Genomic DNA, 17,150 nt, shown 5'->3' on the forward strand with positions numbered 1-17,150 from the left:
ATACAATGTAAAACAATGAAACTAGATCTTATCTTACACCAGTCACAAAAATTAACTTGAAATGGATTAAAGACTTAAATGTAAAACCTAAAATCATGAAACTACTAGAAGAAAACACAGGAATAAAGCTTCCTGACATGGGTCTTGGTAATATTTCGGCTGTGACATCCAAAACACAAGCAACAAAGCAAAAAATAAACTACATCAGACTAAAAAGCTTTATACACCAAATAAAACCATCAACAAAGTGAAAAGACAACCTACAGAATGGGAAAAAATATTTGCAAACCATATATCCAAAATATATAAAGAACTCCTATAACTCAATAACAACAACAACAACAACAAAATCCAATTAAAACATGGGCAAAGGACCTGAACACTTATCCAAAGAAGATATATGAAAGGCCAATAGGTACATTAAAAATTCTCAACATCACTAATCATTAGGAAAATGCAAACTAAAACCACAATGTGATATTACCTCATGCCTAGTAAATGGCCAACATCAAAAGGACAAGGGATAACAAATGCTGGTGTGGATGTGGAACCCTTGTGCCGTGTTAGTGGGATTGTAAATTGGTACAGTCACTATGTAAATAGTATGGAGGATCCTCAAAAATTTTAAAAAATAGAACTATAATCCAGCAATTCTACTTCTGGGAATATATCCAAAGGAAATGAAAACACTAACTCAAAAGATAGCTACATCATTCTTACTTACATGGAATCTAAACAAAACAAAACAAACAAACAAACAAAAAACCCACCACACCAAACTCATATGAGTTTCTATGAGATCAGACTTGCAGTTACCAGAGGCAAAGGGTTGGGGGATGAAGAATTGGAAGAAGTTGGTCAAAAGGTACAGACTTCCAATTACAAAATAAAAAAGTACTAGGGATGTAATGTACAACATGATGACTGTAGCTAACACTGCTGTATGATACATAGGAAAGTTGTTAAGATAGTAAATCCTAAGAGTTCTCACCAAAAAGAAAATTTTTTTCTTTTTTTCCTTTATATTGTACCTATATAAGATGATGGGTATTAGCTGAACTTATTATGGTAATTGTTTCACAATATATGTAAATCAAACCATCATGCTGTAGGCCTTAAACTTGTATAGTGATGTATGTCAATTATTTCTCAATAAAACTAGAAAAAAGTAGTTACTATAATTATCCCAGTTTCACATATCAGAGAACTAAGGCAAGACTGTTTAAGCAATTTGCCAAAGATACTGAATTCTTAATCATCACTAGGTTTCCTCCTGCCTAAGCAAGATAATATATATACATGAAGGATACCCAAGTAGTAGCAATTTTACTATTGAAGGGTTCTACCAAAGCTCATAGTTTCCTTAAATTTTATTTTGTACCTTGATGAGAATTTTCTAAGTTTATAATATTACAGATTTGAATGATTACTTGAATTTCATAATAAATTAGTGACCTTTATTTATTGTTGATGACTGTATTCCATTTCTAACATTTTCCATTTGTTTCACTTCCGGGAATTCGCATTTTTTCATTGAAAACTTTTTCTAGAAATGAAAAAAAAATATTCTCTAGCATATATATTGGTACTCCTATTTAAATACTAGGTATACTTTATCAAACATAATATAAAACACCCACAGATTTACCTTCTATTTGTCCATACACAAATAAAGAAAGTACCTGTGAATATATTAGAAATTATCATACAACATAATTTTGATTATTCCTAACAATAAGTATATATTTAACTTATTTTATTATATCTTTTATTTGGTTGAACAATAAAATGTGCTCTTTTATATTTAATATTTAGAATATATATACTCTATTTAGTGCTACCTTCTCTTCAAAACAAAAAAAGAAAGAAAAAAAGAAATATTATATGATGCCCTTTTTCATGTGTCTGTCTATTTCCAAAAGGTTTATAGAATAATTAAAAAACCAAGTTCAATGCAGTTTTGCTCATGCATAAATGAGAAAGACATATGTTAGGTTTATATTGCTAAACGTCAGAGATATATTTCCAAAGGAGTTAAAAGTGAAATACTATAACCTTAAACTTGACATTAAGATATCTGATGTTAGATTACATGAAAGTAACACTTTTTTATATTACTAAAAGGCTAACTTTACCAGTCATATATTGCAGAAAGAATAACAGGATGTTTCTCTTACACTGCAGAATGAGAACTGTCAGCTAAGATCCAACTGCAATAATTATTACTGATGAGAATGCAAAAAACAGAAATAGCACTACTTGCTGACAGATTGCAGATGGATTGTGGGTTACTAGAAGCAACAAAAATTACATTTCCAGGTGAATAGCAAACTTGCTATGGAAATGTTGCTGAGAAATGAATAGGTTCACTCACCATAATCTTATTCATGCAAAATGATATTGCTTGAGCTGAATTCCTAATTTTTATAGTTATATCTATACATGTAATTATTTATAAACATTTTAAAAACTAAATTCTAAATGAATGCTTTCTTTTATGCTCAGGAATGTTATGTTACTGGTCACATATTTTGAGAGTTTTCTAAATAAAATGTGTATTTATTCATTCAACTAGCTTTATTGATTGTTTATCACAGGCCTAACATTTTTTTTAACCTGAGGATACAAAAATGCCTCAAACGGTCACTGCTCTCAAAGAAGCCTAGTATGTACATTAAAAATTCTCAACATCACTAATCATTAGGAAAATGCAAACTAAAACTACAATGTGATATTACCTCATGCCTAGTAAATGGCCATTTGGGTCGGGAGATAAAAGCACAACGGAATAACAACAAGTAATGCAGGTAACAATAAGATATATGTAGGCATGCAAAACTGCTCAGGCCACATAGAGAGTAGATAAATCGTCATACTTAATGTTAGAGATTAGCTAAGGAAAGGAGGGGCTGTCAGGGAGATTGCTTGCAGGAGCTGCACCTGACTATTAGCTGATGAATTGGTATCAGCTATATAAAAGCTTTTATGAGAAATGGTGCTGGGAATACTTCAGGTAGAAATACGTACAGAAACAAAGACAGGAAGATAAAAAAGTTCACAGCATTTTGGGTAAACTCCAAGCAGTATGGAGTGACTTAAGCATAAAATAAAACACAAGTCACAACAGTGGACTTCCAGTTCTAAGATGGAAGTGGAAATTGACATTTTGCTCATTCTATTCCTGGAAGTCATCCAGGAATTGAATGAGGAGAAACAAAAACAAAAATACAATCTCATTTTCAAAGTAAAATTAGGGGACGGCTAAATCCTAGGTGAAACTGAAAAAAGGCTGACAAAAATTACTGGAGAAGAGATGGGAATACATTCAAGAGGAAGAAAAGAGAGGATCCCTTGGATGTAGATCCCCAAAAGAACCAGCAAAATCCACTTCTCAGTGGATGAGGGCACACTTTGATGTGAAAAACTAAATTCCTTATTTGTAATCATGAAAACCAATAGTAGACAATGGTTATAATGTACCTCTGGGCCTATTTTGGGTATGAAAAGCAGAGGTAGGGTTATCTAAGGATCATGAAAATAAGCTCATATCTGTAGATGGGAAGCTGTGGTAGCAAAAGAAAAAAGAAAACAGAAGAAAAATAAAAGAGAAACTTTTGTGTGGTGGTAGGGGATAGAAATAATTTCCTACTGACTAAGGAGAAATAAAATATAAATAACACCCCTCATACTCTCCCCCCGCAAAAAAAAATCCTAGGTCAAAAGAAAATTTCAGATAGGGTGGAACATGGTGCTGGCCATTTCTCCACATGAATCTCCTTTAATTACCAAGTCCAGGACAAAACTCATCATTTAAAGATGAGAAATTAAAATATTATAAGCATAGGATCTATATAAGAATATTATCAGGAATGATGAGAAAAGGAAGAAGAAAAACAAATAGTAGATGATGACTATAAACCAGAAACAATACAACGCAGCAAATAAAATAGTCAACCATGATCTTAAAGACACAAACTGACTTCTGTGAAGCAATAGATCAAAGCCAGGACAGAGAAAAGAACTCAATGAAGAAATGAGGAAATAATAGGAAGAGAGAAATGTTAATAGCAGAGGTAAGGCACTAGGTGGTAGAAGCTGAAAACATAAAACAAAGAGTTTAAAATGATTAGGAAGAAGATAATATGCATGGCAGGCAGGCAAGAAAGCCAACATATAAATAATTGGTGTTCCTATAGAAGAAAAATAAAGTAATGGAAATAAGCAAATAATTTACAATTATATTTCAAGACAACTTTCTTGAAAAAATTAAATCTGAATTTTCCTATGAAAGGTTTCCCCATGCTCCAGAGAAACCTGACTCAGAATGTTCAATACCAAGATATATCCTAATGAAGTCACTGGACTTGCAATTAATAAAACAACACTTTGGAGATGAAGGTTAAAAAAATTAGGTTACCTATAAGAGGAAAAAAAATCAGACTGAGTTCAGACTTCTCCACAGAAACATTTAATTAAAAATTGATACACACCTAAAAAAGTCCTTACAAAGAGAGAAAGTGATCCAATAGTTTTATTTCTAGGCAAACTATTATACAAATACAAAGGCAAAAACAATTTAAAACAAGGAAGAACTCAAGGAATCTTGTTTTCAGAGTCCTTTCTTGGAGAATCCACAGAGAAGAACCTCACTAACCAAAAGATAACTTAAGAAACTACAGCAAAATACTGGAGGTGAACACTGACTATATTTTGCTAGAGAACTAATATTAAAATAAACATAGAGCTGAGGGGGTCAGAAGAGAACATAAATGTTATATGCCCTCATGCCTTAGAAATAGCAAAGAAACAAAAACTGAGGCAAGAGGATGAGGGAAGAAGTGTAAGAATGTTGACTGCTTCAGTTAAAACAGCAAATGGTATCATTTAAAGCAAATCAAAAGAAAGTAGGAATAGTTATATAAATATCAGAGAAGGTGATTATTGGTATGACACAGCAGAATGAAGGATTCAGTGTAATAAAAAAGTTATAATTGAAAAAGTTAATATAACCATAAACTTGAACATATCAAAGAAATAACTAACCACAAAGTAAATACTATGAGAAATGCAAGAAAAAAGTGATTTAAAAACTTAATTATGGTGGGAGGTTCAGCAGACCCCACTTACAACTGGATTTTTCTAGCAAATAAAAAATAAGGACAAAGGAATTAAATAATAGATGTAATAACCCTAACTTAATAGATTTATGGATCTTTAAATTCCTCTAATAGATAATATACTTTTTCCTTTTCATGTCAGTATAACATCCAGAAAAACCAATCAGATGCTTGGTCATAAACTGAAAAAATAAACCAATAACATAAGCCAATAACATCAGAAAACTTATAAGCCAATAATATTTGAAAAGTCTATTTGGAAATTAAGAAATATCATTACTGCTGAAAACATTCATATCAAAAAGAGAATTTTAAAGGAAATCATAATCTTTATACAATGCAATGAAAGGGAGAAATGGAAAATATTACTCAGGGAAAAATCTATTGCTTTAAATGTCTTCACTATTAAAATAGAATTATGAATAATAAAAGACATATGTATTCATACTGAGAAATGTAAAATATTTGTAGAAAGAATAAATAATTGAAAAATGAAGAAATGGAAAGACAGGAGACTGGAGACATAGGCAGATGAGCTACGTGGCACCTTCAGCTTTATTTTTTAGACCAGGAATAAAAATGCAAATGACTTCAGAGTAATATACATGCTTGAAGCAAATGCAACACATGAGACATTGTGAAGGCCACCAAGCAGGGGAAATTAAATATCTTTAACTCACCTAAAGATATTTAATTCTTTTTTTTCTAACCACTTTGCAATTGTTTAAGTATTAGATATTATTGGTTATCCATCCAATTGTCTCCGTTGTTCTTGACTACAGAGTAGAGCTGCCAGGTCTGACTGTTCAGGATAGGTACCACCGTACAGGGGTTCCTCATCTAAGGAGGCATGATTTATAGCATACAAATTTTTATTAATAGGAACATATTTATTGTAGTATAAATATTATTGACTCTAGTGATGAGCAATTTGGATAATTATTTTCTACTATATTCTAATGAAGTATCTTATCCTACTAACCTTGTTAAAACTAATTCCAAATTGATGAAAATAAATGTCTATCTTAACAGAGTTGATATATATTATACTACTCAATTTATGCAAGAGAAATGTTTCCAATAACTGAATATCCTTTGTGTGACTGCTCTTAAAATATTACATTATATTTAGCACTAGTTCCAAATACTTTTACAGTTTTTTCTCTATATATTTATACTTATGCAAGTATACAAATATATTTATGTAATATTATTTGCCAGGGGAGTCTTCTCAAAATTAAAAATTATTAACGACTAGTTAAGGTGTACAGTGTCATAGGAAAGACTTTCAGACCTAGCAATCATTTCTATAGAAAATGAGATTGAAGCAAGTAAGCTTTGGCTCTCAAAAGAATTTTATTTCCTAGAAAAGAAGATGGGTAGTTATTTTATAGAAAAATAGCATCCTGGGGCACCCCGGGTGGCTCAGTCAGTTAGGCATCCAACTCTTGATTTCAGCTCAGGTCATGATCTCAGGGTCCTGGGATCAAGCCCTATGTTGTGCTTGGGCTCAGCAGTCTGCTTGAGATTCTCTTTCTCCCTCTCCCTCCTTCCCCCCTGCTCTCTAAGTAAATAAATAAAATCTTTTTAAAAAATTTAGTATCCTACTGACTTAAGTTTCTAAATATTGTGAATAAAAATTCACATTTTCTATTTATTTTAGAAAATGGTATTTTAATTTTTATTATTTAGAAGTTATACACTGAATTTTAAAAGTTTGCTTGAGAATGAAGCAGCTTCTAGACTTGAGGTGGCTTGGTAACAGAACTTTAATTTTGTTCAGGTTTGATCCAAGGCCATGTTCTTCAGGGCTCTATGTGGGAATGCTGATGAGTAAATCTATCATGGTATCTCCACTCCCTTTCTCAAGAATTGTTTAAAACAATTCTTCTTGATGCTGAAGAAGAATCTGATGGCAGGTGGGCAGGGCTTCTGGAAAATACTTTCCTTCCTTGTGGAAAAGAGATGTTTGGTAAGGAATAAGGAGGGTGCAGAGAATTTCTTTCTTTCTTGCTTGCTTGCTTGCTTGCTTGCTTTCTCTCTCTCTCTCTTTCTTTCAAAATTATCATACTTAAGTGCTTAAATCAAGCAATCCTAGAACTGCTCTGCCTCCAGGATAGGTTCTAAATGCCTCCATTCTCACCTCCTCCTGAAATGGGGTATTTGGTAAGATTTTAAAAAAGAAACAAACATTTTCAAAATAATGCATGGGAGTTGTACTTTAATAAATTAGGTGAAAATTAAAAAACAGCAACCAAAAAAAAAAAAAAACCTCGTTTAGAATGAAGTCGGGAGGCCAACAGGGGGAGCTCTTACACCTAGCACCAGTTATCAATTGCACACCCAACAGAAGAGATGGACTTTGCATGTCCAAACTACTTTACTCTCCCATCCAGAGAAAGGAAGATTTCTTCTTGCCCTGGCAACAGCCTAGCCAATGAAAAGCCACTATACTTCAAACTCCCAATTTACTCCAATGGACTAGGTTTATAACAGTCCCTCCCAACTATCCCCTTTCCTCTACACTCCTTTCCTTCCTTCTCCATACCTGGCTATGGTTTTGCTGCAGCTTGCTTGTCCTGGATTGCAGTTCTCTGCTATTCCTGAATAAACCCTTATTTTGCTGACAAAATAACTGGAAGTTTCATTTCAAGGTTAACAGTTAATACAAATTATAAAAAGGGCCTGTTTTGTCTTGTGGTTTACTTAGCAGGACCTGAAGCCCTTACCCTATTCTACCTTCAGTTCTAGTGAGGAGAAAATTAGATGGAAACATTTGACTGAGAGACAGACACAGGGTTTCAAAGATTAAGAAATTATGGGGGTGGGGGGAGTTATTAAAGAGAAAGAAAACAAAAGAACAGTCCCTAATATCTAGAAGTAGTAGCTAATATTTACTGAGCACTTACCGTGAGCCTGACACCTTTCTGTGCACTTTGCTTGTTTTCATTTAATCCACACAGCAACATTATGAAGAAGGTACTATTACTCTCCCATCTTAAAGTTGAGGAATCTGAAGCACAAAAAATGAAATTTGCCCAAGATTACACAGCTAATTTGAGATGGAGGTAGCATTTAAGCACAGGCATCCTTACTCCAGTTTTAAGCATGTCTCTAAACGTTTCCCTCTACTGACATTTAATCCAAGGTTGTATCTATATGGAGATTCAATGGGAAAAGTCCATCTTCTGGACTCCATTTGTATGAGAGAGCTCCCTTTTTAAAGCATAATTTTCATGTTATTGTGTTAGCCAACTCTTTGTTTTTCTGTCTTACTAAAGACTAACATTTGGGATTGCTGAACTGTGGTGCAGTGTCTAACCATGCCTGAGTCAAAGCATTAGCCTAAATAATTATAAAAACTTAACAATTACCCTTCTTACAGTCTCTCAGATTTGATTTTTATGCAAAAATAATTAGATGAAACCGATTCAATGTCTGAAGTAAATTATAAATGTGGCTCACCTTATATTTCTGTTGGAAAATGATGATTTAAACATTGCCTTAATAACATATTTAATAAGAATTCAAAAATCTGATAAATGCCTACATAGAAATAGTTGGCTCCTTTCTACAGCATAATAACATTTTTTGGTGAATGATTGCTTGATTTTAATAGTTCTTCAATATATGATAACATTGTATTTTATCGCCTCCTATGTGAGGTCAATAAATCGTTAACATATTTTAGCTAATTGTCCTTCAGAAGCAAAATGTTTTAGAAATGCCATTAGCATTTTTTCAAGTAGTCACTCTAAATGATTATAAAATAGTATATTAAACACTAGAAACTTTTTAATTCTCTACCCACTTCATTATTTACATGGTGAATATTTGCTTTTTTCCCCTAAATTTATATATGTTCTGCCTGAAATAAATCTTATACTTTTGTATTCACTTACTTCACTGGTATAGACATATCTTGTTGTCATGGGAATTACTAGTTTACATTTGGGGGGAAAAAAACCTGTGTGGAAAGAAAATTGTTCACAGACTATCTTAATATTAAGGTAATAAATTAGGAGAGTGTTTTACCTTTATTGTATCTTGATTTTTGATTTAAAAAAATCAAAATCTGTCTTCACTAACAAAAGCATGTCTTTAAGCAGGATACAGCCTCTTCCAATTCTAAGTTTATACTGACCCCTATAGGTTATTTTCTCCTAATCTATTCCTGGCTTATTCTTATAGAACATATGTTAAAATATTTAAACATGTTTACATTTAGACTTTATTTTAGGATTAAAGTCATAACATACTTTTCATAGATCCTTTCTCTCCTTGTATTGTACAATATAAACTATGCATAAATTTTATTCATCCTTTAAGACAATTTATTTTGGGGGAAACTAGCTTGTATTGATTGTCTACAATAGGCTTACACTGTGCTATAACTTATAAGACCATGTGATATTATTTAATCCTCTCAACTCTTTAAGGTTGAAATATTACTAACAAGGATTCTGAGATTCTGAGAAGTCAAGTACCTAACCAAAGGTATTTTCACAACTTATATGGAAAGCAGAATTTAAAATGCAGAATTTGAAAGGACAGGTATGTCAATGACATTAACAATCGAAGTGAGAAGTTAAAAACTAAGTCAATAGTTTCTCCCCACTTGATAATATTTCCATTAAGTTTTTTAGATCCATATTAAGGACTTGTGATTTTACAACATTTCTCTTTGGATGTCTACCTCAATCGTGTATCTTTGTTAAAATGACTTAAGTAGAACCATTTTAAAATGGAGCCAGAGCAGCCATTTCAGGGGAAACGGTTTTCACATCCAGTTTCTCGAAACTTTGAACTTGGCCAAACCAACATTCAAGAAGTCAGCAAGCAGGAGAATATTCTGTTTAGAAAAAGTGAACTTTTGCCTAGTGATCACTTCACCTGACCAATCAATGAGTGCAAATCCAGCCCTACTCGTCAGCACCAACGAACACTTATTTAAAACTATTTACCCAATCTTCCTCTTTTTTTTTCCCATGAAAATCCTGTCAACCTCCTGAAATCTGGACACTATTTGGGATTCTACTTAAAACTGTGTACCCTGAATTGCAATTCTTTGATTCCAGTTAAACGCTTTGCTTCTTGAACTGGTTTCTTGTTTCCAGGCTGACATCTTCAACTCTTAACGGCAATGTTAGTTTTGCATCTCATTACTCTTGGTTTTTAAGCTTGCATTTTCACGTGCTGAGGGGTAACATTTCTGAGACTTCAAGTTCAACATGTCCAAACTAAACCCACTGTCCTTTACCGAATTTCATTCCTTCATTTTTGCTACTTATCATTTAATGGTCATAGTTCTAGATTCCTAGGTGTTACCTCACCTTCACCCATCTAATTTTTGTAAACTTTATAAAACTTTTATTATTAATGACAATGACTATTTCTATTTTAAGTTATTTCTGTGCACCAAACTGTTCTCCCAGAATATTTTTGTAAAAGAACTAGAACTTTGTGTGCATTCCCTGGAGATGATCATTATCACTTAATTTGCAAGGATTCCAAATGTCTCCTGAACAGCTCATAACGTTCAATAAAACCAATGCTATGTTTAAGTTTTTATAATCACTATGTATTTTTTACCTAATTAAAATTTTTTAAAGTGCAAACTTCCTGTAACATCTTAATTGGACAAGAAATGAAAATGCGTGTCAACAAAGAAGTAATACAAAGAACTGTAAGTACCCAAACGAATGGAAATACCCCAATAAACTTGTCCCAGTCAGTGGCCTACAGGAGTACCTGGGAATGTAAGTGGGGGGAAAAGGACGCAAAAGTGTAAAAAAGAGAAATAAGTGGATGACCGGATGAGCATTGAGAAAAAGAAGGCAATCCTCCAAAAGCCGTCAGAAATTTTTCTAATAGACGAGGACAAAATCATCAACCACCACCTCAGCCTCTACTAAACCCAAATTCAAATAAACATTAAGTAATGGTGAGTTTTTCTCACATCGTTTCCTTAAGGTGGCAAACTACCCTCAGCCTGCATTAGCCAGAAATTTCCGCCCGGGTGTTAAAGAACTCTGCTCCGAAACCGGCCTCAAATTCCAACAATGCGCACGCGCAATCTCAACACGACACCCTCCCCCCACTCCACCCAACATGGGCCTCAAAGGAAGTGACGCAAAGCTGAGGGGCGGGGTGGGTTATGCGCCGGAAGTGGCTCGCAGATAGTAAATAAGGCCCGAAAGGGTGGCGTGGTACTGTCTCCATTTTGTCGCCAGCGGCTGCTCCTGCGACGTTGCCGAGATGGGGAACGTCTTGGGACTGTGCTCCATGGCGAGCTGGGTAAGGAGGTTTTTAGTGACCTTCAGGGTGCTAAGCATAGGAGGCGAAAGAGAAGGGAATCCGAGCCGGGCTGGATGCAGCGCGTCGGTAACTTGGTACCCCACCCAACAGGGAGTGCCTTCCGTCCCCATTTTCTCCCTATCTCCGGTGGTCACGCCAACTCAGCTTTAGGGCCCTGAGTCTTGCTAAGAGCTGACAGCGGTGGCCGCGAGGAGCAGTGGAGATGGAAAGATAACCCTGATGGGAGAAGCAAAGACAGGACAGCTGTAGTTTCCCTCCCCCAACCGTCTTTCGTGAGTAGCTTTCGTGAAAGCTACTCCCCATTCTTCCAAGTCCCTTTTTGTTGTTGTTGTTTTCCTGTTGTCTGCGTAGGCCGTCTCTACAGAGGTTTCAGGCCCATTCCGTGAAGTACCCCCTCTCTTCTCGTTCTCTTGCCGGCGACCTCGGAGTCTGCAGCACTGTCATCCCTGGAGGCATGTTGGCCTCTTTGTTCTGTCGAGCTGACTACAATTAAACGCCCGCTATTTGGGACAGCCTGGTGGTAATATTTACTAATAAATATTAGCTCTGTGGCTGGGTCCTCGACCTTCATGCTATGAAGAAATTACTGTATTTCTCAAGTAATAATATATGTATCTGTAAAAGCTGGTCAGTTCAATGGTATTACAAATCTTGTATCTTGACAAAAGTATGCTTCTGTAATCTGAAATTTCATGTTTAATTAGGTGTAGGTTGCATTTTAATTAGATAGCATCGTTAGAGTGATACCATTTTTCATTATAGTGGTACAATTTATTCAGGTGGTGCAAATAAACTTTAAGATAACCCCCCAAAATAGACAACATAATAACGTTACAGTTAATAAAGTTCTTTGTAATTTTGGGCGAGGTATTTCGGTTAAAATCATATTTCTTTAATCCATGATTTCTAAATTCCACTTCTAACGCTTGTCTTATTTCCCAAATGACTCCATTATATACAGGAGTCAGAATTTTTATTATTTTACATACCTCACTTTTTTTCAGAAAGTTCTGATATTGTTTGAACTGTAAGTGTTAAATTTTATAAAATAATACCTGAAGGTTGTTACTTAACAGAGATCATTCTCTTGATTATATCTCTTCTTGTAGTTGGGCATGAAAACCAGGTATTTTTAATCTCAGTAAGAAACTGGAGAATCCACCTGAGTCTGTTTAATACAAAAGAGGCATAGTGTAATAAATGTATTACAAAATAATAAATGTTAAAACATTGCTTTTGTTTTTGGGGGGATGGGGGAGTGTGTGATTTGTAAAGTCAAATTTTGTCCATTTATCAAGTAGACATCTTCTTTGTATATAGTAAAGACTTAAAAGAGGGATTCATGTTTCAAGTTTTCTCTCCAGAAGCATGGTGAACACCTTTTTTGCCACAAGAATAATTATGGTTGGGGGGAGAGGGTGTTAAGGATTTTTTTTATATGTTTGTGTTTTTTTATTTATTATTTTTTAAAGATTTTATTTATTTGTCAGAGAGCACAAGCAGGGGGAGCAGCAGGCAGAGGGAGAAGCAGGCTCCCCGCTGAGTGAGGAGCCCAATGCAGGACTGGATCCCAGGACCCTGGGATCCTGACCTGAGCGGAAGGCAGACACTTAACCGACTGAGCCACCCAGGCGTCCCTATAATTATGTGTTTTAAATCAGAAAATCTCTTTAGTGAACAATATGGAAAATTATATTCCTTTTAAAGTTCTTACAACTTAGTATTTCACCTTTATTGACTAGAAAACTGATAAAATTGACACTGCATTTTAGTCACCGTTAATAACAAGGTATATTGGAAAGGTAGTAACAAGGAGGCAATTTTCTTATCCTCCAATAATTAGATCTCTGGCAGATAGGCTAGGTGGCCAAGGTTGATCTTGTGTGCTAGATTATTGTGGCCAGTCTAGGAATTGACTCTGTAGTATGCAGTTCTAGTCATATTTTACCCTTTCCTTCTAGTTGCTTCTGTCTCCATGAACTGTTTGATTTTGGTGTAGTTTGTCAGCAGCTGAAGGGGACTTTGCCTTGTAATATATGTCCGTTTTTTCAACAGTCTTAATAGTCAGTATGCTTATTTACTTAAAGGTTTTGACAAATTCAAAACTTACTCAAATTTTCAAAACTATTCAAGTCATTAAATTAGAACAGTTAAACCACATTTAAACAAATCTTATTTTTTACTCAGATTTTTTGAGGCTTAATCTATTTCTGTAAAGTTTTTTTCTGATTTGTAAAACAGCTGTAGAAAATTTCTGAACTGTGAAAACACAAAAGAAAAAAATACATGTAATACCGTTGTGCATTGATTGGAGCTTTAATTTTTGAGTTTCTTTGCTAAGTGGCCTAGAATTAGATTGATCATTAATCTTGGTTCATGTGGCTGTTTGATCAGTGATTACATTAACCATTAAATATCTGGATCTCCCACCTAATCCTGTAACTACATTACCAGAAATTTATGCCTATTTCAGTGCTTTCACCCCAATCTCAACAATGATATTAATGGCTAAAATTGATTTTTTGAATTATTGGACTTTATATACAATAACTATCCCCCCTTTTTTTGTCGAAGATACTTAATATACTTAAGAAAGAGCTAGTGATTATTGCCTACCTATTTTGTGTCAGCCTCTGCTAGATTTTTTTTTAGTACAATGACTTGTTTTCGCAGAAATGATTCATAGTCACTGAACAGTCAAGCATAGCAGAGTACAAAGTTAGAACGTCACAAAAAAAATGCCACCACCAATAACATTCCTTCTCTCTCAATGTATATATACATGCATGGATGAATGGACAAAAATATATTTTAGGAATGGTAGCATGCTAAACATGTATTTTTAAACAAAGCATTAAATCTATTTTTTCCTGAGTTTAACAAAAAAAGAAAGGAGTTGTTGAATGTTTAATAAACATTTCTTCATCAGGAGAGTTTCCTAAAAAGATTTATCTAAGGAGATGCAGTGGTTCTCAACTGGGCACATTTGGCAATGGCTGCAGGCATTTTTTGCTGCCCAGTTTGGGGTAAGAGGTGCTAATAGCATCTAGTAAGTAAAGGCCAGAGATACTACTAAACATTTTACACTGCACAGGATGGCCCCCAGCAACAAAGAATTTTTTGATCCAAGATGTCAGTAGGGCCAGGCTTGAGAAATTCTGCTTCATCCTCTTCAATTGGCCAGAGCAGAAAAGGAATGAAATCTGTCTTAACTGCTCTTTAAAAAAGCCTTTAATGAATCCTATTTTTATCTCTACCTTCTGCCTCAATTAGGGAGGCTACCTGGTGCCACCAATTCCTGATTGGTTTGGGAATTCTACAAATTGTATTGCTTAACTTTTTCCTTTGATGGCTTATAATTCAACTTTTTAGGCCTTAAAAGGTCAAAAAGAACAGGAGAATAAATCCAGAAGTCTGACCTTAAAGTTTATTCCTAAGTTTGTTCATTTTAAGTGTACTCCTGAGCCCTTTATTTTTTTTATTTTATTGGGAGTGGTAAATTCACATATTTAGTCTGCCATCTTTAACCAGAATCTCTTTGTATACGTATTATTTTTTATATGTGACCTTTGTGTTTTATAACCATAATTATCCTAGTTGTTTAGTCTTGGAACTAAACAAGTCATTCTTGAAGTGTGTTTCGTGGACCCTGTAGCATCAGTACACCAGGAGACTTACTGGAAACACTAAGGTCCAGCACTCTGTTTTGTTTTGTTTTGTTTTTTTAAAGATTTTATTTATTCTTGAGAGAGAGAAGCAGAGGGAGAAGCAGGCTCCCTGCTGAGTGGGAGCCTGACACGGGACTCGATCCCAGGACCCTGGGATTATGACCTGAGCCGAAGGCAGACGCTTAACCATCTGAGCCACCCAGGCGCCCCAGCACTCTGTTTTAATAAGCCCTCCAGGGGCGCCTGGGCAGCTCAGTCGTTAAGCGTCTGTCTGCCTTCAGCTCAGGTCATGATCCCAGGTTCTTGGGATTGAGCCCTCCATCAGGCTCCCTGCTCCGAGGGAAGACTGCTTCTCCCTCTCCCACTCCCCCTGCTTGTGTTCCTGCTCTCGCTATCTCTCACTCTGTCAAATAAATAAATAGACTCTTAAAAAAAAAATAAGCCCTCCAGGTGATTCCAATACCTGCTACATTTTGAGAACCACTGCTCTACACTTTAAGTGGTTTCAAACCTCAAAGCACTTTTTAACCATGGCTTCTCCCAGTTTTTTTTTTTTAATGTAATGTTCTCTCCTAATTGACTAAATTTTATAATCCTGATAGATTTTTGAAGAATTCATGGATACTGAAATCTTTATAAATTCTTTTATATATAAAACTATCTTACATTTCTGAGAGGCATTGTTTAACAGTTTAATAATATACCCATTTCTTTCAGAACTTGATAGTGTTTTCTATGAATCCTGTTTTGTCTAACAACACCATGGTATCCACTCCCTCCCAACACATCTCACATGTTCTGTTGGCTCGTTTCCTCTGCCTGGATATCTGAAGAGTTTTTACTTCTCTTTGAAATTAACCAGATATGTCTAACTTTAAATCTTTTATCATGTTTTTCATCTAGAAGATAGCATTCTTTTGGGGCACCTGGGTTAAGCGTCTGCCTTTGGCTCAGGTAATGATCCCAGGGTCCTGAGACTGGGCCCGGCCTCGAGCTTCCTGCTTGGTGGGGAGTCTGCTCCCTCTACCTCTCCCTTGGCGTGTGCCTCTCTCACTCATTCTCAAATAAATAAAATCCTTAAAAAACAAAAAAGAAAGAAAGAAAATAGTGTTCTTTTAGAAATACAGATTTACTTCTTCCTCTAAGGAAGTTTTTCTTGGATTCTATCTTTGAATGTCCTCTTTGTTTATTTAGAGAATTCTCTATTTTAAGGACACCAGTTAACCTTCATATTACATTGTTTTCCTTCCATATTATTTTTCCGTATCTTTGTCATTTTTTTAGTTGATATAATTTATCTGAAATTCACACTTTGTAGTATACAGGTCTGTGAATTTTGAGAACTCCTTTAGTTACATAACAGTACAGAACACTTAGCACCTTAAATTCTGTCATCCTAATTCTTGGCAACCCCTGTTTTTTCTGTGTCCAGAGTTCGTTCTTTCCAGAAAGGCATATGAGTAAATCATACAGAATATGGCCTTTTGAGTTGGGCTTTTTTTACTGAGTATAATTCATTGAGGTTTATTCATGTTGTGTGTATTAGTGGTTTGTTCCTTTTTGTATAGTATTCCATTGCTTGGATAAACCACAACTTACTATCCATGTATCAGGTGAAGGGTTTTCCAGATTTTGGTGATAAAATAGCTATAAGCATTTCAATAAAGGTACCACCAAGGTTTTTTGTGTGACTCTTAAGTTCTCTTTTGCTTAGGTAAAATATCTAGCAGTGGAATTGATGAGTAATATGACAAGCATTTTTGACTTACAAGAAACTACCAAGCTGGTTTCTAAGATAGCTGTACCAATTTTTGATCCCAACAAAGAGAGTTGTTAGTACTTAATATTATGAGTTTATTTGATTTTAGCCATTCTGACGTGTTTGTAGTGGTACCTCATTATGCTTTTAGTGTGCATTTCCTTAGTAACTGATGATATTGAGCACTTTTTAATGCACTTATTTGCCATCCATATATTTTCTTTCTTAAAATGTTCGAATAATTTGCCCAGTTTTTATTTTGGTTGTTTTCTTAAGTTTTAAAAATTC

General features: G+C 34.8%; 1 protein-coding gene across 1 annotated transcript in view; it reads left to right on the forward strand.

The window, feature by feature from the left end:
• The first annotated feature begins 11,287 nt into the window (after positions 1–11,287).
• SERINC1 (serine incorporator 1) overlaps positions 11,288–17,150 on the forward strand; it is a 42,885-nt gene continuing 37,022 nt past the window's right edge. Inside the window, exon 1 of the mRNA XM_028117019.2 lies at positions 11,288–11,414. Within this exon, the coding sequence (XP_027972820.1) occupies positions 11,376–11,414 (39 nt within the window). The 5' untranslated portion in view covers positions 11,288–11,375. The remainder of the gene's footprint in view (positions 11,415–17,150) is intronic.

Source organism: Eumetopias jubatus, unplaced genomic scaffold, assembly GCF_037043125.1.
Source record: "Eumetopias jubatus isolate StellerSeaLion01/CBP00866 unplaced genomic scaffold, mEumJub1_p1.0 scaffold_6, whole genome shotgun sequence".
NCBI lineage: Eukaryota > Metazoa > Chordata > Mammalia > Carnivora > Otariidae > Eumetopias > Eumetopias jubatus.